Below are 26,495 nucleotides of genomic sequence, written 5' to 3'. Positions count from 1 at the left end.
TATTAAACATCTAATAATATGTTAAGTTTCCACAAGCTTGGAATTATCCAACATTCACCCCCTTAATTCCAACTTGAATTAGGGAGATCAATTTCTTGAACTCCGATTAAGCTCCTCATTTGCTTGAACATAATCATCAAGTAATCCTCCTTTACCACACCATGGTGTGCGAATCCACCCATTGGATTCACATCTTTCTCAAGGTTAGAGCGGATGCTCTCCTCGCTTCCGTACCGCCTCTTCTTAGAATTGGTCCAGTTCTTGTAGAACCTTCTCCTGACCTCTTCACTTAAGTTGGGATGAGTCTTGTGGCTGAAGCTCACTGCGACGATAACTCTGGTCACGTCCGCCATCTTGCGTACGCGAGCTCTGGTAAGGATGTCGGCCTTCTGCTCAACACCTGGCGCTTTTATCTCTGGTTCGTCTTCAGCCTTTAAGATCTTTAACGTTGACTCCATTGGTACGTGCGTTGTGTTACATCCATCTTTGTGTCACACAGTCCTACGTGAGTCGTGTTACACTCTTCTATCTTTGTGTCACATACCCACGTATGTTTAACACCAGCCGATCTATCCACAAGCTCACACGTCTTGTTTCTTGGGATAGAATCCACCTCGGCTGCCACAGCTTCAACTTTATTCTCTTCACATAATAGATTGAATTCGCCTAAGGCAAACTCTCCTCCTCTATCGGTGCATCCTAGATTGAACATATCTGAGACAACCTCTCCTCCTCTATCGTTGCAACCTAGGTTGAACACAGCTGAGGCAAACTCTCCTCCTCTATCGGTGTGCAATCTTTTGAACCGATATAATGCCTCACGATGATTTGATAGCGTTGGTGGTGCGATTCGTCCACACAAATCTCCAAGCAATAATCCCAATGGCTTTGATGTACAAACCATGGCCTTAGTCGGGAATGAGTCTCTGGTTTGCTTCCATGTGAAACATGTGTCACACACGGCTTCTCCGTGTGTTACACTCGGTAACAAGTGTCTAATCTGCTTCTCTGCTAGACATGCTTTACACACGTCTTCTTCGTGTGTTACACTCTACATTCCGACGATCATCTCCTTCCTCCTGATCGACCAAACCTGGTATTTTGTCGATGAAAACATCAGACAATGGATGGATGTGGATTCAAAGTCTTTGATGTGTGGCGCAGCTGTAGTCACGTCGGCCATCTGCTTTCGTGATCTATCCTCCTGTCGCCAAGACCTAAGTTTCACCTTAAGCTTAGATTGAGTCTCCAACATGAGGCTCTTTAATGATGGTAACGGCCCAACCTGGCTCTGATACCAATTCAGATCTCTTAGAAACACAAAGAGTTATAAGAACAACTTTTCTTATTAGCTTTAGAAACTACTCAAAACTAAAGCTCTCAATATGTTTCTCTTAGATTATATGGAACACCTCTCCATTAGACCTATATTTATATGAAAGACAATTTCCTTTAACATGTGGGATATGGAAAACACAAAACTAACCTAAATATAAACTTCTTTTTCCTATTTCTATGTTTCCTTATTGTGTTTATCTTAACATATTAAACATCTAATAATATGTTAAGTTTCCACAAGCTTGGAATTATCCAACAGTGATGGACATCAATGAAAACTTCTCTGAGAAAGTTGGCCAGGAGATAGATTTAGTCTGTGGTTTGGCAACAATTGTAAACTCTAGGACGGAGTGCTTTATAGAGACTAAGAAAATGGGAGGCGGGTATAATGTTAGTCAATGAACCATCGAGTGATCAAGATGCACCGACACAGAGAATTATATGAAGTATTCAGGTGAAATGCCTCTCGTGGTATCCCCTTCATTAGCTGTCAGAAAAATGGTAAGTAATGATGGTGGTGTCCTAGAGTCAGAGATGATCAATCCAGCTTTGAAGTTTGTTCATGAGGATGAGCTTCATACTGATCTTTATAAGAAGAATGAAAAAACTGCATGTCGGGGATTCATCAAGTGAACGTGATGTGGCTGCTGATCTGAAAGCTGAAAATTTTAGTCAGGTACCTACCACCCATAGATGAAAGTACCTTTGGTGTGGAAGCCAATTCCCCTGTTATTGACTCTTCTTTGATATGTAGTTTTCAGTTGCCATTTGGTAATGGAGGCATCAAAACTCTCGTAATCCTTAAAATATAGTGGAGCCACTCAGAATTGTAGATAGAAATGGCAGAATAGGCGGTGAAGTTGCTTCTGGGTCCGGGACTAGCGAGTCTTCACGGCCAAGGATATATCTCGAGAGAGTAAACAGGGTCATTTGGCGCAGACCAACACGAGTGATCCTCAGCTGAGAAAATCCTCTAGGAAGAAACAATTAGAAAGAAAATTTGAATCAATTTTCAAGTGCTTGAAGCAGAAGAGAAACTCGGTTTCAAAAGCGTGCCGTTCATCTCAGTGGGGATTACCAAGTAGGACCGCTGAAATCTTCTTACATAGCAATGGGGTTCCTCTCCACATCAGAACAATCCTAAAAATGGAGAGCTTAATAGTTTTCATAACGGACATGGAGAAGAATCTAACAGAAACATCCAAGCATCAAGTGGCTCTTGCCTTCGTTTGAAAGTTAAATTTGGTAAATCAAGTGGCCAAACAGTCTCTAAGGTCAGTGGTAACTCTTTGGCTGCTAATGATGTGTTAAGGCGGGAACTGGTTTGAAGTTTCCAGGGCCAGAAAATGTTGTCGAGGATAAACTCCGAGCTGTGGAAACTAGAGAGCACTTGGAAGAGAAAAGCAATCATGTGGTTAAACATTCATAACGGCTGTCATCTGATTCAAGTATGGATGAGAAAAACAACCAAGACGTTGGGGGGTTATGTAGGAAGCTAGGTGGTGATGTTTTAGATGAGGGCTCACACCTTTCCTCTAGTATAATGGTCGAGGAGTACGAGAGGAACACTGGAACCTGGTCCCTGGACGCTAAAACCTCACTAGATTCAGAAGTTATCAACTCTGTTCCGGATTCAATATTCAGTATTGGTCTACAAAACTTTGACATGTCGACAACAGGGAGGAGAGATCCGAGTCTAGAAGATCTCACCTATAAACAGCAGATTCAGAACATCACAAGAATCTAGATACGATCATCGTTCTCCAAGACATGCAGAATCATTTGCATCTTTCATATCGTCCTAAGGCTCCAACAACTGAAACAGCTTCTGTATCTGACGGATGTTCAGCACCTAATACCAGTCTTCCCAAGATAAATGGACGCAAGCGTAAAAGCAGATGGGACCAGCCATGTCAACAGACAGATGTAACCCTAGGCGACCTTCCACCAGGGTTTTCATCACCTTGCACGGATGCAGTCACCGCTAGGGGTGTTAAAACGGACTATCCGGGTCCGTTTAGACCCTGCCCGTTTTAACACCCTGCCCGTTTAGACCCTGTAATTTTAAGCCCGTTTACTTACATACCTTTTTAAACCCGTTTAATTTTAAGCCCGTTTATTTGGGTACGGCCCGTTAGACCCGTCTAGTCCCGTTTATGTTTATGGCTTTTCTTTTTTTGGTGTAATGGTTTTTTTCTCTTGTTTGAGACTGCCATAGAACCTAAATGCAGTTTTTTTGGTGTAATGGTTAGACTCACCGCACAGCCGCAAGAAAAGTTCCTTTCTCGGTTAACAGTCTCCTATGGGATCCCGCTTAGCATCGTCCATCAACTTGGTTCACCAGCAAAGAGGATCCGACGAGCTGGTCCGTTGCTCCTGGGATACCGTTCTTTCCGTTCCCACCTCTGCCACCGGTTTCTCATGGTGAGTTTTTCGCTAAGAGAAATGGAATAGTCTGCTCCTCCTCCGTGGGAAACATCTCAGGTGTTACTGGGACTGTCTCAACCGCTCCAAACAGGAAGAGAGAGTTTTCATCTGATATAGGAACAAGTTACTTTCGGCAACAGAAACGGAACGTTCCTCCATGGATTCGGAACAGGAAACCTAACTTTAGTGAAGAAGATCAAACGTTAAGAAACTCTTAGCGTTAGAGAAGTATACAATGCAGCTCTTGAAGATAATTACAGTGATTGATTGGTTAGTTTTGCTCATAGTAAAAGTCCCCCATGTGCTTTTCTTTCCTTTCTAGTATATTCCAAATTCTTTTGTTTTATGACTTTTTAATATTAAAATCACATGAAAGAGCAATAACATTCTCTATTATCTTTTGCAAAGAAGTTTTTAAGTACTGAATATTTGCTTCTCTTTAAGACCCCAGGGTCTTTTAGTTTGTCTTATGTATCGTAAGCTTCCCTTAGCTTCCTAGAATGAAGAACATGAAGAACATAGAGAGAGAAAGTAGATCTCAAGATGTAAGAGAATAGTTTCCTTAATTTAATTGTGGATCTGGGTACAAGTATTTAAAGACAAGTGACCTCAGTACACAATATAATAAAATATCTTCTTATAAGTCTGGCAGCTTAATTCTCAAGTCTGACTGCTTAATTCTGCTTCATGTCAAAACTCCCCCTCAAGCTTGTGCGCATTCGTCTGGTAATCGGGTGCCAGTCATGGAAACAGAGCATGTCGAGAATAATGCCTCAGAGTTTCTAAGTGCCGAGAGTTCTGAGTCTAAAAAGTTGTCCCCCTCCATGCCTCTCGCCTAGGACTCCTTATATATTTGCTCCTAGGTCGGTTTACGCTTTTCCCCTTCTGCCCTTAAGGCGTCATAGCCTAAAAAAGGAGATATTCCATTTTCCCGATCTTCGTAATTATCTTCAAAATTTCGTATTTATCCGCGGCAAGTTGACATTTATCTTTCCTTGCGAACCAAGCGTAAACCGTCCCACAGTTTACGGGCTGCTGGCTAAGAAATCGTAAGGTGGGCTTTGAGTCATGCCTTAGGTCCCTTTGGGCCGTCTTTCGACTTGAAGTGTTTATTACGACTTCTTTCGATGAAAAAGAACTCTCCACGGTTTTTATCGTAAAGTTTGATTAATGACTTCGAATGGCGGAAAAGATGAAATGGGTTCGCTACGGTCTTCGGGAGACAGCATCGAAGGGTAGACGAGAATGCATGGATTCGTGTCGTATCGACGTTTCGGAAGAGCACGGTCGCTACGTAGCGACCGAATGGAACGCACGCTCAGTCGCTACATAGCGACCGGACTTGGCTCGAGCTCAGTCGTTACGTAGCGACAGAGCGGGAGAGACGCTCGGTCGCTACGTAGCGACCGAGCTTAGCTCGAGCTCGGTCGCTACGTAGCAACCGAGCTTGGCTCGAGCTCGGTCACTACGTAGCGACCGAGCTTGGCGACGCTCGGTCGCTACATAGCGACCGAGCTTGGCTCGAGCTCGGTCGCTACGTAGCGACCGAGAAGGACGGACGTAGCGACCGAGCAGGACGGACGTAGCGACCGAGCGGGACGGATGCTCGGTCACTACGTAGCGACCGAGCTTGACTCGAGCTCGGTCACTACGTAGCGACCGAGCGGGACGGACGCTCGGTCGCTACGTAGCGACCGAGCTTGGCTCGAGCTCCATCACTACGTAGCGACCGAGCGGGACAGACGCTTGGTCGCTACGTAGGGACCGAGCGGGACGGACGCTCGGTCGCTACGTAGCGACCGAGCTTGGTTCGGGCTCGGTCGCTATGTAGCGACTGAGCGAGACACTCGCTCGGTCGCTATGTAGTGACCGAGCTCGGTTCGAGCTTGGTCGCTTCGCATTGACCGGGCAGTGTGCATGTGCGGTAGTTGCGTAGTGACTGAGCTTGGTTTGTCCGTGTTCCGATCGTCACATTCGAACCTATCCAAACGGAATTTGAACAAGGTTTTATCTCGAGAACATATGTCGCGACATTCTTTTGACCAAGCACAATTTGTCATGGAAAGACACTCATACTTGTATTTTGCGGAGATTTGGATGTTAACTTCGTCGTAACCGTTTTCGACCCCAACAACGGACTTTTAGACATTGATTCCGTCGTGACCGATTTTGACCCCAACAACACCTGCTCGGCTCCGACGTCTTTCTCTCTCGCCACAAAGCCTTTCCCAGAGAGCCGATATCACTCAAATTACCCTAAGGAGTAAAGTACTCTCTCAAATAAGAGGTTCAGTTGTAGTACTTAGAGATCAAATCCACAAGGAGCTAGAGAACCTAATAAATCTAATCAGACTAATTTGTTTAATGATTTAAATGTAAAGTTTCAAGTTTGTGAGCAAGTAATTGCTCAATTAATTGATTGGGATTTTGGTACTTAAATGGAAATAGTTAGACTTAGGGTTTTTATTCATGTAATCAGGATTATAATCCCACAGATGCCTAATAAGTTGTATACATGATATTATAGAGCTCAACACTTAATAACAAACCCTTAGGCTTTCGCTTTCTAGGTTTGTCTATTGACAAATATCGATCAATTATTCTATAGAAATATCGATCGATACACTTGTTGAAACGTTGACCGATTATTCGATAGGAATATCGACCGACGCTTTTGGTCAAGCGTTAATGCACGGGTTGAATGTGCTCACTAAGCTTACTAGATCAGCTCTCGATTATTTTAGCAAGTCTTAGCTCAGTTATGATGGATTCATGGTGAGATGCAAGTTGTCGCTTATGTCTACAATTCCTAGGGCAAGTTCTAGGTACCTAATCTAGAAACAGACATTAATGACAATCCAAATGATGAATATCACAACTTAGCAATCTATAGTTGGGGCTAATCCCTCATAACCTATTTAAACCCTAAAATCTAACAAGAGAACTACTCAGACATTTTCAAGCAATTCATAACGGCAATAAGGTATAAAAACTGCATTAGATAAATAGATAGATATCAATGTAGTTCCAATCACAAATCTCTTTGGATCTTCTCTCCAATCTACTAAAAATCCTAGAAAACATTTTTTGTGAAAATAGTAAAACAAGAAAGCACATTTTGCCTCTAACATGTTGGCAAAACTTATATAATTAGGTTAAAACTCGTCAGAGGTAATCTTGTAAATTGGTGAAGACATGGGCTCTAAGTCGACTGAGACCAAACGAGCTTTCTGCGCGATTCGCTATCGATCGATGTCAAGATGTGAACATCGATCGATTATTCCTCTTCCATGTCGACCGATGGTCGAGCTCGATGGTCGTCATCTCGGGTGCTTACTCCAAATATCTCCAAAATGCTCCAAAATCTTCACTTTCCTCCAAATCACTTCTGATCCTATAAATATTATAAATAGACTCTATAATATAATAATTAGTAGTTAAAACACTTATAAACCATGGGTAAAAGTGGGTCAAATCCATGGTCTATCAAGAGCCTCTCCACTCATGGTCCTTCGCTGGTTTATGTTTGTCTAAACCTATCTGTGGTGGTTGCGTTTGTGGGCTCGGTGTCTTGCTCAACCGATTCCTTGTTTCCTCAATCAGCTGCGGTGGCTCGGTGTTGACGTTCGCCTTGGTTCGTGTGTTCGGCGGCCGCGTTTTCCCTCGATCAGTCGGCTAGAGTTTCTAAGGCTCCTTGGTGTTGGGCTTTTTGTGGGTCTGCGGGTTTGGTTGGGGTTTCCTTGGCCGAGCCCATTCTAGGTTGGTATTGGGCCAATTTTTTTGTTCAGTTAAGCTCTTGATGTTTAGTTTAATTTTTGCTTTCTGCTACTAGTGTTCTGTGTAATTTCTGTCAAAAACTCAAAAATTGGTATAATAATTTAACATGTTTACCAATAAAAAAAGGTTTTCAAGATCATGCATGATTGGCTGATTGCATGGTCTATCGAGAGCCTCTCCACTCATGGTCCTTCGCTAGTTTCTGTTTGTCTAAACCTATCGGTGGTGGTTGCGTTTGTGGGCTCGGTGTCTTGCTCAACCGATTCCTTGTTTCCTCAATCGGCTGCGGTGGCTCAGTGTTGACGTTCGCCTGGTTCGTGTGTTCGGCGGCCGCGTTTTCCCTCGATCAGTCGGCTAAGGTTTCTAAGGCTCCTCGGTGTTGGGCTTTTTGTGGGTCTGCGGGTTTGGTTGGGGTTTCCTTGGCCGAGCCCATTATGGGTTGGTATTGGGCCAATTTTTTTGTTTAGTTAAGCTCTTAATGTTTAGTTTAATTTTTGCTTTCTACTACTAGTGTTCTGTGTAATTTCTGTCAAAAATCCAAAAATTAGTATAATAATTTAACATGTTTACCAAAAAAAAAGTTTTTCAAGATCATGCATGATTGGCTGATTGCATGTTGCAGATTTGTTCATAATTCGGAGTCGTTTATGTTACTAATGTCTTTGTTTAGACTTCAGAGACATAGTTGAATTGATCCACAACGCATGGATGTACGTAGAAAATTAATGTATAAATGTACGCGTGTAGATTTTCAAAACAAGATCAATATTCACATGTTACGTAACACTCAACATAATACAACTCTTCTTTTACGTGCAGCTCTGCGGTTGTATAAATTATGCAATGCTTTGGGAATTAACTTTAATGTATTCCTTAATTAAAATTGCTCCAAATTTCGACTTCCAGCCCTAAATTAAGAGTACAAGTGTAACATTCCAAATTGTGATACATGGAAAAAACTTAAGAGAATTGATTTGGTTATCTATGTCACCAAAGTTGTTTATTTTTTCCGTTAAACATCCGTTTAGAACTCCATAGTTAAGCGTGTTTGGGCTGGAATAGTGAAATGATGGGCGCCTATCGGGAAGTGATTCGTGATACCGTGTGAGTGAGGCCAAAGCACGGAGAAAGGTCGGATGGTGATTGCAGGGTCAGTAAACAATATTTTGAGCCTTGGAAAAAATTAACGAACCGACCGTTGGAACGAGATAGGACCCACAGGCCGAGAGAGCGGGCGTGAATGGCCCATTAGCTGTGGGCGGTCGGGAGTTATAAGTGGTATCAGAGTTAGTTAGCCATCTCGGTTTTGACCCGAGAGACATCTTGAAACCTGTCGTGGGGCGCAACGAGGACGTTGCATTCTTTGATAGGGGGTGAATTGTAACATTCCGAGTTGTGATATATGGAAAAGACTTACGAGAATTGATTTGGCTACCTATGTCACCAAAGTTGACTTACCTTTTTCGTCACACATCCGTTTAGAACTACAGAGTTATGCGTGCTTGGGCTGGAATCGTGAAAGGATGGGTGACCTATCGGGAAGTGATTCGCGATACCGTGTGAGTGAGGCCAAAGCACGGAGTAAGGTCGGGTGGTGATTGTGGGGTCAGTAAACAATGATTTCGAACCTTGGAAAAATTAACGAACCGGCCGTTGGAACGAGATATGATCCACGGGCCGAGTGAGCAGGCGTGAGTGGTCCATTAGCCGTGGACGGTCGGACGTTATAATAAGGTTACAATATATTATAATAGTTGTCATATAAAAATATAGTGATCTATCTGTCTATTTTTTCATCCCTAGCGCAACAACCAAATCGAGTTTGTGTGAAGTTATATTTCAGACAAATCATTTTCATGGCGTCTTAATTTTGAATTAGTGATCCATTAATAATACACGTGCTTTTTGTTGTCATTGAAAGATATTGATTAAAGGAAATAATAAATTTCATTATTATTTTGCTCACATTTAATTCTATTAAATTGGCATAACTTTGATGTATACATGTAACTCTCTATCGTTTTAAATGACATGCTATTTTTATATGGTTCACGATATTTTGTATAATGTATGGTCATGATTCACGCTTCTTGACGCAAAAACAAAAATGGAAGAGAAAGATTAGGTTTACAACTAAATTAATTAAAGTTAAAAGAAATGAGGTTGTAAGATCGAGTAGCGTTATCGTGGCGAAAACAAAAGCCACCAACTAGTAGTATACGTTTCCTTATCTTCCGGTTGATGTGTGCCTCTCAGTTTGTTGCAACTTTCATTTCTCATTAGTTATACCCAATGTTAAAGAAATCGTTAAACAGTATCTTTTAGACACTTTGTATAAACTTAGCGCCTAGACAAATTATTCCGGTATAAACACCGTTTAAACTGATTTTATAACACTGATTATGCCATTGTATCATTTAACATTTATTAAGATTAGTAACCAAACAATAGTACAATCAGTGGTCGAGGTAGATGTACAAACACTACAAGAAAACAGCGACATACTGAGGAAAAAAATCGTCGGTATGTCGTCGGAATAACGTTATTCCGACGACATACCGACGAAACAAGTCCTCAGAAATAACTCCTCGGAAATTCATTTTTCCTTGGAAATCCCCCGGAATTTTCCGACGGAATTCCGAGGAAACAAATTTCCGAGGAAATTCCGACGACCACCAGTTCGTCGGAAAGCTCCACGGAATATACCGAGGAAGAACTTCCTCGGGATATTTCGATGGACTTTCCGATGGTCCAATCCTCGGAAGTTCCGACGAAATGTTCCTCGGAATTTTCATCGGGAATTTCCGAGGAACGGAGCCCTCGGAAAATTCCGAGGAACGAGTCCCTCGGTATATTCCGAGGAATGAGTCCCTCGGTATATTCCGAGGAACATGTCCCTCGGTATATTCCGAGGGTTCATTTCCTCGGAATTTAAAAAAAATTAATTTTTTTTTAAAAAATTATTTTTTTAAAAAAAATAAAATTTTTGAAATTTAAATTCGAAAATATAAAATTAAAATTAAAATTGAAAACATATTAGTTAATATTCAAAGTTGTAAAAATAAAAATAAAACATTCCGAGTTTTTGAAAAAAAAAAACTACGGGTCTGGCACGTTCGGGAACACCTCGTTCGGGTACATCCTCTGCATCATCTCCATCATTTGCTGGTTCAGCCTCCTCTGTGCCTCATAGCCCGCCTGTTGAGCCGCCATCTGGGTCTCTAACAAAGATATGCGATCATCCTTGTCCTTCAACTGAGCCGTAAGTACTTCTGGATCAACAAAGGGCGGTGGTGCAGAAGAAGGAGGAACCGACCGGGTGCGACGACCCAAACCGACCAAACGTCCCTTCTTCTTTGGAACCGACTGAAATAGAAAATAGCCAAATTTAAATCAAGAAATAAATGAATTGAACTTTAAAAAAAAAGAACTTATGGATTCAACGATTTCGTTGATTCGAAACCGGGACAAGTTGGTCGAAGCCGTCGAAGCGTCATCCTCGGTTTGAAGCTGAGACACTTCGTCTTGCACCTGAGTTTGGACCAGGGTGAACACTTCCCTCACAAGACCGTCATCAATCTGGCCGGTCTTCTTGTTGGTATACGCCCTCTTCATTAGGGCGAGATCATCAACCGGCTCGCCATCATTTTCTTCCGCCTTGAAAAAAACATAAATTAAAGAAACATTAGAAATTAGAAGAAATGGACAAAAAATAAAATTTCAAAACTTAAATAATTGAAGAAAAAGTGGCTGAACTTACCATGCGATCCCCCAGAGATGCAATAGATTGAGCACCCAAGTTATGCTTGAAGACGCCCTTCCCTTTACGGTCGCTCCTGCGGTTGGTGGAGTTGGTGGAAGAAGTTTCTTTCGTCTCTTCCTTATCCCAATGCGCACACAACTCCGTCCAGACCGTGTTGTTTATCGACTTTGGGACTTTTAATAAAAAAGAAAAGAAAATAGTTTAATAAATAAAAAAATAGTTTAATAAATTAAAAAATTGTTTAATAAATTAAATCAAACCTTGTTGATTTCCCACTTCTTCTTCCACTCATGGATCTGCTTCTCATAGTTGTCCATAACTTTATGGACGAAGTGGTGATAGATAAAGAGCGTCTCATCGGAATTCCAGTTGAATTCTTGCTGAAAAAAAAACACAATTAGTAGAAAATATATATTAAAGATTAAAAATATAAGTAAAAAATTAGAATAGTTACCGCAAACTGACGAAACCACAGATGCTGCTTGTCGGTAGGGAAGTGAGTGAAAGTCGGATGTCCCTTGTCGAGGGCCGAGTACATCATACGGTGGATCCATGCGCTGATCCCATTCCTGGATCGGTTGAACCTAATAAAAAGAACAAACGCTTAATAATGAATCAAATTTTAATGAAAAAAAAATATGTTTAATTACCATGTTTGACCCCGTCCATGTGGATACGGAGTGAGATAGGGAAAATGGTCACGACCGGGCTGTCGAACCAACTCCGCAACACTCATCACTCCCGGAGGAGCAGGAGCAGGTGCAGCAGCAGGAGCGAGAGGAGCAGGAGCGGGTGCAGCAGAGGGAGATGTACGGTAGGAGCTGCGGGGCGAAGGAATCCTGAAAATGGCTGGAATCTAGAGACTGGCACCCCGTACCACCACGACCACGACGCTGTCGAGATCGGGTCTGATAATCATGAGACCTATAAATTAAAAAAAATATATTTAATAAATATAAAAATTTTTAATTTTTTTTTTAAAAAAAAAATCCCAAATAATAGTTTTTAATCACAAAAAAAAGTTTTATAGATATTAAAAATGATTAATAAATATATAAAAATAGTTCCAATAACAAAAAATAGTTTTAATTTTTAATAAATAAAAAATAGTTTAATAATTACAAAAAATAGTTCTAATAATATTAAAAATGTTTAATAAATATAGAAATTTATATTATATATATATATATTTTTTTTAAATCCCAAATAATAGTTTTAATCACAAAAATGTTTTATAGATATTAAAAATGTTTAATAAATATATAAAAATAGTTCTAATAAACAAAAAATATTTTTAATAAATAAAAAATAGTTTAATAATTACAAAAAATAGTTTTAATAATATTAAAAATGTTTAATAAATATAGAAATTCATATTAAATATATATATATATATATATTAAATCCCAAATAATAGTTTTTAATCACAAAAAAAGTTTTAATTTTAATAAAAATGTTTTGTAAAATCCAAAAAATCGAATTAATATACAAAAAACGTTTTGTAAAATCCAAAAAATCGAAGTTATATACAAAAATCGTTTTGTAAAATACAAAAATCGAATTTATACACAAAAATCGAATTTATATACAAAAAACGATTTTATAAATACAAAAAAAATAAAAAATTTATTAAAAAATTCTAAATCAATTCAACAAAACAAATTATTCAACCAAATCACAATTCTGAACCTATTATACAACCAAATCACAATCCTAACCAATCACCCTAACAAAAATCTATCAAATCTACACAAAAAAACTAACAAATAGAACCTAAGAGAGTGGGATAGGGACCTTACATGATTTGTGTAGGTTTAGAGAGGATTCGCCGGAGATATCGTCGGAGAGAAGGGGGAGATCGCCGGAGAGGAGGGAGAGGAGCCGGAGAGGAAGAAGAGAGAAATGGGGAAGAAGAAGCGGCTCGTGGTTATAAAACCTAGGGTCCGACGGATAGTTTCCGTCGGAATTTCCTCGGAATTCCAATTTCAATTTTCGCAAAATATTTCGCGGCTGGTTTGCCCGGTTAAATGGAAATATTCCGAGGAAATTCCGACAGACACTTAAATATCCGTCGGAATTTTCTCGGAATATTCCGAGGAACACATGTTTGGAGTTTCAAAACATCAAAAAATTTTGCTCTATATCATTTCTTATACAAATTTTTTGTATAGATGATCATAAACTATGAAAAAACAAAATTTCAAAATGAATTGCAAGTATTCCCTTTACCGTTCATTAAAGTGTATAAATGTTTCTCTTATGTCGTGGGGATTTCGTTCATACAATCGGAAAAGTGTTTATTATAGGGTAAGGAACAAATTTTTAACTTTATAATCAGTCTAAGACACTTAATAAGGGTTATATAAGTGTTATTCAAACCGCAAAACGTTGTTTTCAGTTTAAAAATCCTACTTCCTCGGTATTTCCTCGGAATTTCCGAGGAAATACCGAGGAACTAGTGTTTGGGGTTTCAAAACATCGATTTTTTTTTGCCGTATTTCATTTCTTATACAATTGAAATGCATACCATTGAGGATTTTTTGTATAGATGATCATAAACCATGAAATAACAAAATTTCAAAAATAATTGTAAGTATTCCTTTTACCGTTTATTAAAGTGTATAAGTGTTTCTCTTATGTTGTGTGGTTTTCGTTCATGCAATCGTAAAAGTGTTTGTTATTGGGTAAAACACCAAAGTTTGACTTCATAATCTAGTGAAGACACTTAATGGAGGTTATATACGTGTTATTCAATCCGCAAAACGTTGTTTTCGGTAAAAACCCCTAGTTCCTCGGAATTTCCTCGGAATATTCCGAGGGAATTCCGAGGAAACCCTTATCTTCCTCTGAATTCCGTCGGAAATACCGAGGGAATTCCGAGGTAAAAGACTCTATAATCAAATCCCTATATCGACAAGGTCTATTACGAGGAAATTCCGAGGAAAACCTATCTTCCCTCGAAATTTCCTCGGTATTTCTATTTTTAAAAAAAAAAGTCGATGCTGGTCTGTTTCCGAGTCATTATCACCAGATGAATCTGAATCTGGATCTTGGTGAAACTCTCCAATCACTGGTTCATCCTCTACGTGAACGACGGCTTCCTCTCCGAAGTCGGTTAAATCGACTACAAGGCCAACTCTAGCTAAATCTTCTGCTGCACTTAAGTTGCCGGATGTGCTTGGTTGTAGTGGGTCTTCCAGCTCAGAACTTCCCTGAACTCGGCCTCTCGGGTTGAGTCTTGTAACAGTAACCCATGGATCATCTCTGTTCCTTACCCGGGGGTACTTGATATAACAAACCTGTAACATTTAAAAAATTATTAGTAAAATTATAAATTAATACACATGATGATGAATCATTCTAAATAATTAACATTTAATTACCTGATCGGCCTGAGAAGCAAGAATGAAAGGATCATAATATTGCAGCTTTCGCCTCGAATTTACTGATGTAACACCAAATGCATCTGTTCTCACACCTCGATCTAGAGTGTTGTCGTGCCAATCACAATAGAAAACAGTACAGCGCAATCCAACCATGCCCAAATACTTGATTTCCAAAATCTCACGTATGTGTCCGTAGTATACATCATCTCCTGATGCAGAACAAACGCCAGCATCATAAGTCGTACTCGAACGTCTCCTCTTCTGAGTTGTGAATGCATATCCTCGAGTACAAAATCTCGGATATGACTTCACAACAAATTTTGGTCCAACGACCATCTCGCGTATCCAATCGTCAAATGTTTCACCTCTGGCCAAACCAGCAGACACCTATATTAATAGCACATATATATGTTATATCAATAAATGTGAATTAGTATAAATATGTGATAAATGATATTTTAATTTGTTTAAAGCACTCACATAAGTAAACATCCATCCAGAAAATTCTCTCTGCTTCATTTCTTCTAGTTCGTCCTCTGTGGGGTATCTATGTTCGAACCGCTTTTCTGCCATGAAAATCATGTACATATGATGACAATAATGTAATTAATTAAGATTTAAATTTCAACTTGTTAAAATAAAAATTTGTAAGCTAATTTATTTACCTCTCATATTGAAGAACATCTTCGCAGTTGGTGAGCAAATATGTTTGCAAATTACTGCGCTCCTGCTCAGTAAGTCGACGGTCCTTTGGTTTTCCGCTAAGTCGTCCAACGTCTGTGAAAATGTCTGGAACCGTAACATGATATGTTGCCCGTTCGCCTCTATCATCATGCCGAGCAGGTCTTCTGTTTTTGGTCTGAACTTCTGCTGGAAAGTAGTACTCGGCAAAGTTTGAAGTTTCTTCATTGATCATCTTTGCGACTATAGAACCTTTCACCCTACTTAAATTTTTCACCATCTTCTTCAAATGGAACATATACCGCTCATACAGATACATCCATCTATACTGCACAGGACCACCAAGTTCCAATTCTCTTGCCAGGTGAATAACAAGATGCTCCATAACATCAAAAAATGAGGGAGAAATATCTTCTCAAGGTTGCACTGAATCACGGCTATGTTAGTCTTCAAATTTTCAATACCTTCAAGAGTCACTGATCTCGTGCATAAATCGCGGAAGAAACCACTTATCCCTGCAATTGCTTCATGAACATTTCGTGGTAATAGTTCCTTGAAGGCAAACGGAAGGAGGCGCTGCATCATTACATGGCAATCGTGGCTTTTCAAGCCAGTAAACTTTCCTTCCTTTCTGTCGATACAGTTACGCAAATTAGATGCGTAACCGTCTGGAAATTCCACATCGTTTGAAATCCAATCAAAGAACGCATCTTTTCCCTCTGCATCAAGTCGGTATATGGGAAAAGGAGCCCTACCATTCTCATCAACATGAAGTTCTGAACGAGCACATATATCGACTAAATCCAGTCTTGACTTCAAATTATCCTTTGTTTTACCTTGAACATTAAGGATCGTGTTCATGAGATTGTCAAAAAAGTTCTTCTCAATATGCATGACATCTAAATTATGCCTTAGCAGATGATCCTCCTAGTATGGCAGATCCCAGAAAATACTTTTTTTGTGCCAGTTATGTAGGTCTCCAACAGCATCTACCGGAAAACGCTCATGTCCACCGACGTCTGGCGTCCTTTCTGCACCAAAATCTCTTAGTTGTGTCTTCAAATTTTTCCCACAAATTTTCGGAGGTGAACTGTCAAACACCCTCTTGTTATTCGTAAACAAATTCCTACTCCTACGATATGGATGATCAGGTGGTAGGAATTTCCTGTGACAGTCAAACCAACACGTTTTCCTTCCGTGTTTTAGTTGGAAAGCATCAGTGTTATCTTGACAATATGGACATGATAGCCTTCCATGCGTTGTCCATCCAGATAACATACCATATGCTGGAAAATCACTTATTGTCCACATTAGTACTGCCCGCATTTGAAAGTTTTCTTTACACGAAACATCGTATGTTTCAGCACCTTGAGCCCATAGTTGTTGCAACTCATATATTAGTGGCTGAAGAAACACATCAAGTGATCTCTTAGGATGCTCTGGTCCGGGAACGAGAATCGAGAGAAACAAAAACTCTCGTCGCAAGCACAAGTTTGGGGGTAGGTTGTATGGTGTAAGAATGACTGGCCATAGAGAATACTGTCTTCCACTCTTGCCAAACGGGCTGAAACCATCAGTACATGCACCAAGGTAGACATTTCTTCTCTCATACGCAAAGTCGGGATACTTTGATTGGAAATGCTTCCACGCTTTTGCATCTGAAGGATGTCTGATCTCACCATCTGTTGAGTGCTCCGCATGCCATCTCATTGGTTGCGCTGTGCGTTCAGACAGATACAACCTCTGCAACCTTTCCGTCAAAGGCAAATACCACATCCTTTTATATGGCACTGGAACTCTTCCACTCGTATCTTTATAACGAGGCTTTCCACAAAATTTGCATGTAACCCGCTGTTCATCCGCCCTCCAATAAATCATGCAGTTGTCGCTGCATACATCTATTACCTGATACGATAAACCAAGACCAGCTACGAGTTTCTGAACCTCGTAGTATGAACCAGGAGCTACATTATCCTCGGGTAGAATACCTTTTACAAAATCAGCAATCGCATCCACACAGTCTTCAGCCAAATTATAATTTGTTTTAATGCCCATCAATCTTGTAGCAGATGATAAAGCTGAATGACCATCTCTGCAACCTTCGTACAATGGTTGCTTTCCAGCATCCAACATATCATAAAATCTCTATAATGCTTGTGCATTGGGTAAATCTTCCCCTCTAAAATGATCATTTACCATCTGCTCAGTACCTACACCATAATCTACATCCGTTCTAATTGGTTCTTCTAATCTAACCGCTGGCTGAGGTTCGCTAGTACTACCATGTTCATAATCAGTTTCCCCATGATGATACCAAATTTTGTAACTTCGTGTAAACCCACTCAAATATAGATGAGTCCAAACATCCCACTCTTTAATAACCTTTCTAGTTTTACAATTAGAGCAAGGACATCTTAACATACCTGTTTTTGCTTCCGGTTGTCGGTGAACTAACCCCATGAATTCGGTTATACCTCGTTGGTATTCTTCCGTAAGCAATCTCGTGTTCGGATCCAAATGAGGTCGATCGATCCAAGAACGAAAATAATCTGAAGAATACATGTTTTTTATGAATCAAATTCGTGTGTAAAGAGAGTAAGAGGGAGGATGAAGATATGGAGTGAATGAAGAGGAAGAGGGGCGCTTGTATTTATAGTTGAAATCCTGCCGACAGCCCGAGGAAATTCCGACGGAATTCCGACGGAAACGGCTAGTTCGTCGGAATTTCCTCGGAATTTTTAAAATCCCCCAACGGCTCTCTAACGGCTATAATATATCCTCGGAATTCATCGGTTTTTTCCGATGAATACATTTTTCCTCGGTATTCCATAAGAATATTCCGACGGATTAATATTTCCTCGGAATTCCGTCGGTATATTCCGAGGAAACCAAATTGTGTGTTTCCTCGGAATATCCTCGGAAATTCCTCGGGATATTCCGAGGATTTCATTTTCCGTCGGAATGTCCGTCAGAATACCGCTGTTTTCTTGTAGTGAAAGGGTGGGGCAGTTGTCCACCGTGGTTTTTAAAATTTAAATGTATTTTTTCAAATTTTTGATAAATGTCCCTATTGATATTGGTGATAAATTATATGTATGCTCCGGATCAAAGTAATTTCTAGATCCACCACTGAGTACAATACTTTCCTTTAATTAATAAGATAAGAAATCAAATAAAAAAAATCAATCAATAAATTTCCATTAGGCGAATCACAACAATTGAAAGATACTCCTAGGCCCTAGCAATAATCTTCTAACTTTTTTCTTTGTCGACGAGCAATAATCTTTTATGTATAATCATAGTTTATCTTGAAAATGTAAGAGAGATCAGTGAGATGGTGATATAAGAAAGTAATAAAGAGAAGGTAAGGACGGTCCACGACTCATCATGAAGTAGACGATGATCAGATGATGCATGCCTTTCAGATTTAGTTGGCGTGTCGTTCCTCGCTTCTAAAACGGCAGGTATTCTGTTACTACTCCCCTCCATATTTTTCTCCACCATCATAATTAACTAACCAACCTTCTTCTTCGGCAATGATGGCACACGTAACATATACTTTAATGCCGTTTTATCTAATTACGTCATTAATGTTGTGTACGTTACCTGAGGCAACCGGTAAGCATGGGATGTAACGTCTTCCGTTATGATGACGCGGGTATGGACGAGATTGACACTTGTAGATTAATGGGTTGTTGGAGAGATCACATGACATGGTATGTTTTGTTCTTCGGACCGGACATGTTAGAGCCACAAAACGGTCTTATTTCCACCGACCCGTTCTGTAGAAACATAGTGCATTTATTGTAACAGCTTATAACCATGGTCCATAAAGTAATAATGGTTATTACTTATACACTCTCCATTTTTAATAGATAATATTTTAAAATTAAACACTCAGATTAAAAAAAATCTTTTTAAAAAGTATGATTAACTATTCATATAATAATAATTCGATCAATAATAATAAAATAGAAATATCAATGGTTATAAAATATAAATGGTTGACTTATTTTACATTAAAATTAAAAGTGTCATTTAATTTGATTTTTATAAAAGTATTGAAAAATAAAAAGAGTATACTTTAATGTGTTTTTGGTTTCTAAACATATTTTAAGTTAACGGTGCCACAAAATGTTATGTATACAACTGTTAAAAGGGCATACATAGTATGGTCGTAATGGAAAAAAAAAAGGATGGTCGTAAATGAAAAAAAATATTATCCATTTTGAAATCGTTATATTATTTGTGAAAACTACCTATACTTTTCGTTTTCATTTAACTGACAAAAGATAAGTAAATAAGTCAAAACTTCAACAATAATCTATAGGTGGAAACGAATTATTTATATATTTTCCTTTTTTTTGTTAACATCAAATCTTTTTTATTTTTCGCCATTTTTATCTTCGATTTATTTTTATTCTGTCCGTTATACTTGCATGATTTTTAATATATATACCATTCAAAAAAAAAAATCAACTATTTTATACGTATCTTTTGTTCAGCTTTTCAGATGAAGTTAGAGTCAGTATATGTGATTATACAAACATTGTGTTACGTCATTGTGATTGAATGAATGCACAGTAATAAGACTATGTCAAAACTGGAAAACGACATAGCGAAAAACAATGATTAAATAAAAAAATAACAGTAAAGTACTAGTAGGGTTAGAAAATCATTTCTAATATAGCTTGCTCTTCTCTTTCTTTCCAACAGGCATCAGAACCAAAACCTAACCTGTGGTTAAAACTTATACCTCCTCTGCAACTAAACAGAGGATCTTGTCTATATAATCCCTTCAACGATATGTTCTTTTGTCTACACGCTCAAGCAACAAAGGAAACATTCGAAGTTCAGACAAATCTCTGTCAACAATGATACAACGAAGCGGAGAAGGTGGCCGTACGATTCTGGTCGGTGTGAAGCTAGACGCGCCGAGCAGAGAGTTACTCACATGGGCTTTAGTTAAAGTCGCCGAGCCTGGTGATACTGTGATCGCTCTTCATATCCTTGGCAACGGTGAAGAAACGTTTCTCTTACACAAAGCTTTGATCTTTATGTGTTTTGTAATAAAAAAGTTTCGATCTTTTTTATTGTTGTTGTGTAGAGATTGTTAAGAACTCTTCGCTTCTCTCTTTGGTGAAAACATTCGACTCTGTTCTCGACGTTTACGAAGGCTTCTGCAACTTAAAACAGGTAAAAAATCTGAAACTTTCAATCTCTCGAGACTCTGTTTTTGGTCCATTTGAAAGTTTTGTCCTTTTGTAGGTTGATCTGAAGCTGAAGCTGTGCCGTGGCGACTCTGCTCGAAAGATCATAGCTAGAGAAGCGAGATCGTTCTGTGCGTGGAAAGTTATAGTTGGGGTTTCGAAAACTCACCACACGATTCGCTCATCAGCTTCTTTAGCTAAGTACTTGGCTAAGAAGCTGCCAAAGGAGTGCTGGGTTCATGCTGTGAACAATGGTAAAGTTGTGTTTCAAAGAGAAGGTTCTCCTCCATCATTGGACATTAATCATTCTCAAGGTAAGTTTTTTTGTTACAAGAAGTTCCGGGCCGAAGCCCATTGGGCTAGGGACAAGAGCCAGTTGCTAAATCCAGACTCGAACATGGTATCTTAGTGTTTAGTGTGGTTTAGGGGGTGATTGGTAGTTGCTGTAGGTGTTGTCCACAGCCCTATTTATTTCTACGGCACCAAATTCAGAGCTATCAAGCTTTAAATTTTTTTTTTGAAACCACAGCTCTTAAAATAACCTACAGCTGTACAAGTGCTCTGCAAAGCCAAATATCCAAAGCAATTTTTAGTGCTTTCCATAAAATTCTACAGCAATAAAATCTAAAGCCACAGCAAAAAGTCTACAGATTTTTTTCTACAGCAAAATTTTTAAAGATACAGCCATTACCAATCGGACCCTTAAATTGGGTTTTTGGTTGTTTGTCATAGGGAAGGAAGATGTTAGGAGGAACACTTTGTTGAGTGTGCTTCAGAGATCTGTTACATTGAGTATACCTACCAGAGTTGTTAGCCATTGTGAGGAAGATCAATCTTGTGGCCAGAGTTTGCAGCAGGCCTTAGTGGCTGCTCGTTTTGAGAGTTGCTCGGTTTGTGGTTCTGATTCTTTGTCTCCAAATGGTACAAGAACTCCCACAAAGTTATCTGGAGATGATGATGATGAGAGCCATAAAGCTAAGGAGATTGTGCCTGTGAAAGGTCTAGAGGAATTGGTTAGGAAACAGGCTGAACCTATACCAGGCTGGCCTTTGCTTCGTCGCGCTTTTTCTTCCACAGGACAACCCATTACTACACGTAAACAGATACCAGTAGCTCAATGGGCTTTGAAGCTTCCTCCAAGGAACATTAAGCAAATTGGTTATGACTCTTCTCCTGACAATAGTCAAAGAAAGCTCCCTGAGGAGCTAGAGAGACTTTACAAGAGATTCTCTTCAACTTGCCAGTTTTTCAAATACAAGGAACTTGTTTCTGTGACATCAGACTTCTCCCCTGGTGTGTTCTTGATGACATGTTGACAGTTCTTGAAGCATCTTGTTATGTAACTAAGAAAAAAACATTATGGTTTCAGATAACTTCATAGGCATAGGAGGCAGCAGCAGGGTTTATAGAGGTTCTTTGTCCAATGAAAGAGAGGTTGCTGTGAAGATTCTCAAGCAAACAGAAGATGTCTTGAATGATTTCGTCGCGGAGATCGATATTATCACAACCCTACACCATAAGAATATTATCTCCCTATTAGGCTTTTGCGTTGAAGACAAGAACCTATTACTTATTTACAACTATCTCTCAAGAGGAAGCTTAGAAGAGAACCTTCATGGTACCTTTTTTAATCAACTCTTGAGATTCTATTATGATCAAGGACCTAAACAAAAATGCTTGGTTTCAAATTCAGGAAGCAAGAAAGATATGCTTGCATTCCAATGGAGAGAGAGGTACAAAGTGGCTATGGGAGTGGCCGAGGCACTAGACTATCTGCATAACAGTGCTTCACAACCTGTCATCCATAGAGATGTTAAGTCATCAAACATACTGTTATCTGATGATTTTGAGCCTCAGCTTTCTGATTTTGGGCTTGCGAGGTGGGCTTCTATATCTACAACACACATGATCTGCTCAGATGTGGCCGGAACCTTTGGGTATGGAAGAGTACTGTTTTTTCATAAGCTGATGTTTCTTGAAAGTTCATGGCTAATCTTGGTTTTTTTCTTGATGCAGCTACTTGGCTCCAGAGTACTTCATGTATGGTAAGGTGAATGATAAGATAGATGTGTATGCATTCGGTGTTGTTCTACTTGAGCTACTTTCTGGAAGGAAACCTATTAGCAGTGGCTGTCCAAAGGGACAAGAGAGTCTTGTCATGTGGGTATGTGTTTGCTGCTTATCTTAAAAACTAAGTTTTGTCTTCTGTTAAAACAAGTACATTATAAACTCTATAAATTAATACTTGATAAATTAATACACGCTAAATTATAGAGTTTTTACTTATATGTACAGGCTAAACCAATTCTAGAAGATGGAAAGTATTCTCAGTTATTAGACTCGAGTTTGCGGGATAACAAGAACAACAATGGTGACCAAATGCAGAGGATGGTGTTAGCTGCTACTCTTTGTATTCGACGTAGCCCTCAAGCTAGACCGAAAATGAGCAGTGTAAGTCATCTTCTTTTTTTTTTATCTAATCATATACCTATATGCAGTTATCTTAACGAATGTGAGAATGATGCAGGTCTTAAAGCTGCTGAAAGGTGATGAAGACACGCTCGAATGGGCAATGCAACAAGTGAGTAGTTCTTCAGAGGAATCAGAGATGCTTGAGGATGAGCAAAGCCAAAGATCTGACTTGCAGTCACACCTTAACCTTGCGCTTCTTGATGTTGAAGATGACTCTATCTCCATGGGTAGCTTCGAGCAAGGCGTCTCGGTTGAGGAGTATATTAAAGGCAGAACAAGCCGTTCTTCAAGCTTTGACTAAAACCCAAAAGTTTACTGAAGCTATTGTGTATATATATGGACTGGTGGTGGATTTGTGTGGTTCCTTTTTAGTGTCCTCATACCTCCCCCGGTTTAGGATTATTGTGATTGGTAGTTTTCAATTGTTTCACAATTTTCATCTTCTTTTGAAAGTGTGGTAATAAAACAAAAAGAGAATAGTATAACAAGAAGCATTACATGTCTTTCTCTAAGACTAAACTGCCATCAAAGAGTTCCTAATGACAATTAGAGTGGTCATACTTAAGTCATAAACTATTACTACTGCAAATCTTGTAGAATCTCTTGTTTTGCGACATATCCAATACAAATAGATAACTGTAAGAGTTTCAGTTAAGGGCTGTGTGGTGCTGCCTGCCTTACTTGATGCATACGATATCTTTGCATTCTCTCATCACACGTGCTTCATGCAACCATGGTTTGAATGCACCTTCAAGAACTATGTTCTGCAAAAGAAGCAAATCATATAAGAACAATAATAATCCATAGTGCAAACTAATCTCCCAAGAGTTTCATGACAACCATGCACAAAAAAAAAAACTGAACCTCGAAATAAAAGAAAAAGCCACGCAACAGGTTCAAAGCTCTATGATCATCCTTTGCACAACGAGAACGACGAAACACACGCTTGAAATCTGCATAATCAGACCAACGGCAAAACAAAGACAAGAATTGGAAGAGATGAGAAAGATCATAACACAAGAAAGTATCACAAGTTAGTCAGATTACCTGGATACCGGTCGAAATAAGAAGGTCCCAACTGGTGATCAACGTTATATTCGATCTCTCTTCCGTCTCGCAGTTGCCTAGACCGAGTCAGCTGTTTCTTTTGTGATGCCTCAAAAAGGCGTTGCTTGAACTCATTTTTATCATACGGCTGTCTGAGAATTTCCAGTAGCTTCTTGCTAAATGTAGAGTTGAACATATCTTCAGGTTCAATACGGTCTTCAAGATCCTTTGGAAAAACATTGCAAACAAAAGTAAGAAAAATTAAAAAAAAAAAAATGGTCAATAAATCAAAGAACGAGAAAAGATATTGATTAAGAGAGTGAAGCTGCACATACTATCACTTTGCCGTCTTTGTTTGCCTCAAATGGGGAAGGGCCTCCATCAGAAAACGGACAGTTACTGACTGCGATAATATCAGGATCTGATAAAGGCACTAAGGCTTTCTCAGGCTTCACTTCAATAACAGTAACAGAGTTTCTCAGAAACGCTATGAAATATTCATAGCTTTTATCCATTAAGGTTCTTCGGCTGCTCACTTCGTTCTCAACCTTCTTGTGAGGTTTGAAACTGTGAAGTAAGCTGTCTTTCACATGACTTGTAGCCTTTGGTTTAGCCTTGTCCTTGTTTACAGACTCTTCTTTCTTTAGTTTGTTGTTAACCAAGTTCTGATCAGTCTTAAGTCTCTTTGAAGCTCTGAAAATCTCATGGGGCTTTGACTTTCTCTTTTCACTGTTGCTCTCCTCATTCTCCTTCTTGCAGGCTTTGAAATCGCTCTTGGTCACACAACTCTTCTTTCCTTGTGGAGCATCTTTGGAGTTAACCATTGTGATGATCTTCTCAGCCTTCAGTCTCTTTGAAGCTCTGAAAATTGCATTTCTCCTTCGTCTGCTCTCCTCATTATCCAATTTGTTCCAGTTCTTTGGCTTCCTTCCTCGTCTACTAACTTCTTTCTCTTGATGTGTGTCTTTGGCATCACTTTTACGCTCTACTTTCATAGCGTTCTTGTGCAGAGAGACTTCTTTCTCTTGCTTGGTGTCTTTGCCATGATTACACTTAGGCTCTAACTTGATAGTGTTCTTGGACAGAGCAATCTTCTTCCTTCCTCGTAGAGAAGCTTCTTTCTCTGCTTTGATAGTGGTCTTGGTCATAGCAATCTTCCTTCCCCTTAGAACAACTTCTTTCCTGAAGACAGTTGACTTATTATGATCTTCTCTACGAGCCCCACCAGTCTTCAACTTCTTTGAAACATTGGAAACAAGAGGAGGCTTTGACCTTCTCCTTCCTCTAAGCTTCTCATCGTCCACTTCCTTGTCAGCAGTGTACATAATACGCAATGGAGAAGCCTCTCCCTCAAGCATATACTGATGGCTTTCCTTAAAGATGGTCAAGTACTTCATATAGTCTAGATCATACTCCAAACCGGAAGCGCAATCAGCATCAACACAAACAATCTGCATATTACTTCCACCACCCGCAGCTAAAGCGTTGAGTGACTTGCGTGATGAATCCACTTCACCACCGCCACCACGAAGAGCCAGCATCCTACCAAGAGCTATTAATGTCTTCTTCACAACTTTCCTACCAACCTTAGAGCTATTCGGTTTCCTCATCCTGTAAAAACATGAAACTGATCAGACATAAAAGATAACTTGACTAATCTAAAGTGAGTTACTTAACCTAATACAACATACATTGACCCAAATAAATCAAGAATGTGGAAAGAAAAATGAAAAACAAATCTAATCTTTTTTTTTTTTTGGTAATTCTAGTTGATGAAAGCAAAGCTATAACACTAATTTAGTTAATCTGAGGTAGAAACTAATCACAACGCTCAATTACTAGACCTAATGGTACAGCATTGACCCAAGACCCAAGAACAGCATACGACTAAAGTTTTAACCTTTTTGTAGTTCTAGTTGATGAAAGCAAGCGACCTCACTTCGAATCTCGTCCCCTGCAATAGTTCTTACAGTAAACAGCTGAAACAAACACAACCCCCAAGAGAAGTTACTCTTTAAGAAACTAAAGATGGAAACTTTCTTTTATGCAAACAATTTGTGAGCAAAACCAAGACACTTTCGGGTGATTTAAAGACCAATTCAAAGATGGGTAATGCTTAAAACCGAAAGAGAGTTTAAAGCTCACAAAACCCTTAAAGCGAAAAAAAAAAATCTCATAAGAGAACCCAACACGGAAGAAGAAGGATTCGTGATCTGTTAAAAACAATCAAAGACCCACTCTTGTATCTGAGCAAAAATAAAGAAGAAAGTAGCTTACTTTACTCAAGAATCACAATGGATTTGGTCCCTTCGCTGGATTGGATTCTTCACTCACTGTAAATGCATGATTCGAACAAAATCAGAGCCGTTCCGTTCTGTCACACTCTAAACGCGC

General features: G+C 39.3%; 2 protein-coding genes and 1 pseudogene across 4 annotated transcripts; 2 read left to right on the top strand and 1 right to left on the bottom strand.

Moving 5' to 3' along the window:
- Positions 1–1,727: 1,727 nt before the first annotated feature.
- Positions 1,728–3,223, top strand: LOC106384555 (annotated as a pseudogene).
- Positions 3,224–20,040: 16,817 nt separating this feature from the next.
- LOC106389616 (protein kinase STUNTED) lies at positions 20,041–23,557 on the top strand. Its single transcript, XM_013829922.3, has 9 exons — positions 20,041–20,391; positions 20,480–20,568; positions 20,641–20,896; positions 21,315–21,875; positions 21,952–22,200; positions 22,276–22,519; positions 22,599–22,746; positions 22,878–23,033; positions 23,110–23,557. The coding sequence occupies exons 1-9, from the start codon at positions 20,247–20,249 to the stop codon at positions 23,353–23,355; spliced, it is 2,094 nt and encodes a 697-aa protein (XP_013685376.2). The 5' UTR covers positions 20,041–20,246; the 3' UTR covers positions 23,356–23,557.
- On the bottom strand, positions 23,516–26,495 carry LOC106389617. 3 transcript variants are annotated; one of them, XM_013829923.3, is made up of 6 exons: positions 26,379–26,495; positions 26,002–26,080; positions 24,437–25,712; positions 24,102–24,327; positions 23,919–24,007; positions 23,516–23,818 (listed from the first exon to the last, which is right to left on the bottom strand). In XM_013829923.3, exons 3-6 carry the CDS (start codon positions 25,709–25,711, stop codon positions 23,732–23,734), a joined length of 1,677 nt encoding a protein of 558 aa, XP_013685377.2. In that variant the 5' UTR covers position 25,712; positions 26,002–26,080; positions 26,379–26,495; the 3' UTR covers positions 23,516–23,731. The 3 variants fall into 3 exon arrangements, with proteins under 3 accessions (XP_013685377.2, XP_013685379.2, XP_013685378.2); XM_013829925.3 differs by having other exon boundaries at positions 26,002–26,055; positions 26,379–26,482; XM_013829924.3 differs by lacking the exon at positions 26,379–26,495 and having other exon boundaries at positions 26,002–26,324.

Source organism: Brassica napus, chromosome C2 (genome assembly GCF_020379485.1).
Source record: "Brassica napus cultivar Da-Ae chromosome C2, Da-Ae, whole genome shotgun sequence".
Classification (NCBI taxonomy): domain Eukaryota; kingdom Viridiplantae; phylum Streptophyta; class Magnoliopsida; order Brassicales; family Brassicaceae; genus Brassica; species Brassica napus.
This window is presented reverse-complemented; position numbering and strand designations above follow the sequence as displayed.

Bases quoted from the DNA above. Each gene is read 5' to 3' on its own strand.
- LOC106389616 (XM_013829922.3), top strand. From the start codon at position 20,247: ATGATACAACGAAGCGGAGAAGGTGGCCGTACGATTCTGGTCGGTGTG. The intron at 21,876-21,951 runs GTGTGTTCTTGA...TTATGGTTTCAG, and splicing joins GACATCAGACTTCTCCCCTG to ATAACTTCATAGGCATAGGA. The intron at 22,747-22,877 runs GTATGTGTTTGC...TTATATGTACAG, and splicing joins AAGAGAGTCTTGTCATGTGG to GCTAAACCAATTCTAGAAGA.
- LOC106389617 (XM_013829923.3), bottom strand. From the start codon at position 25,711: ATGAGGAAACCGAATAGCTCTAAGGTTGGTAGGAAAGTTGTGAAGAAG. The intron at 24,328-24,436 runs GTATGTGCAGCT...GTTTTTCCAAAG, and splicing joins ACAAAGACGGCAAAGTGATA to GATCTTGAAGACCGTATTGA. The intron at 24,008-24,101 runs GTAATCTGACTA...CTGATTATGCAG, and splicing joins TTATTTCGACCGGTATCCAG to ATTTCAAGCGTGTGTTTCGT.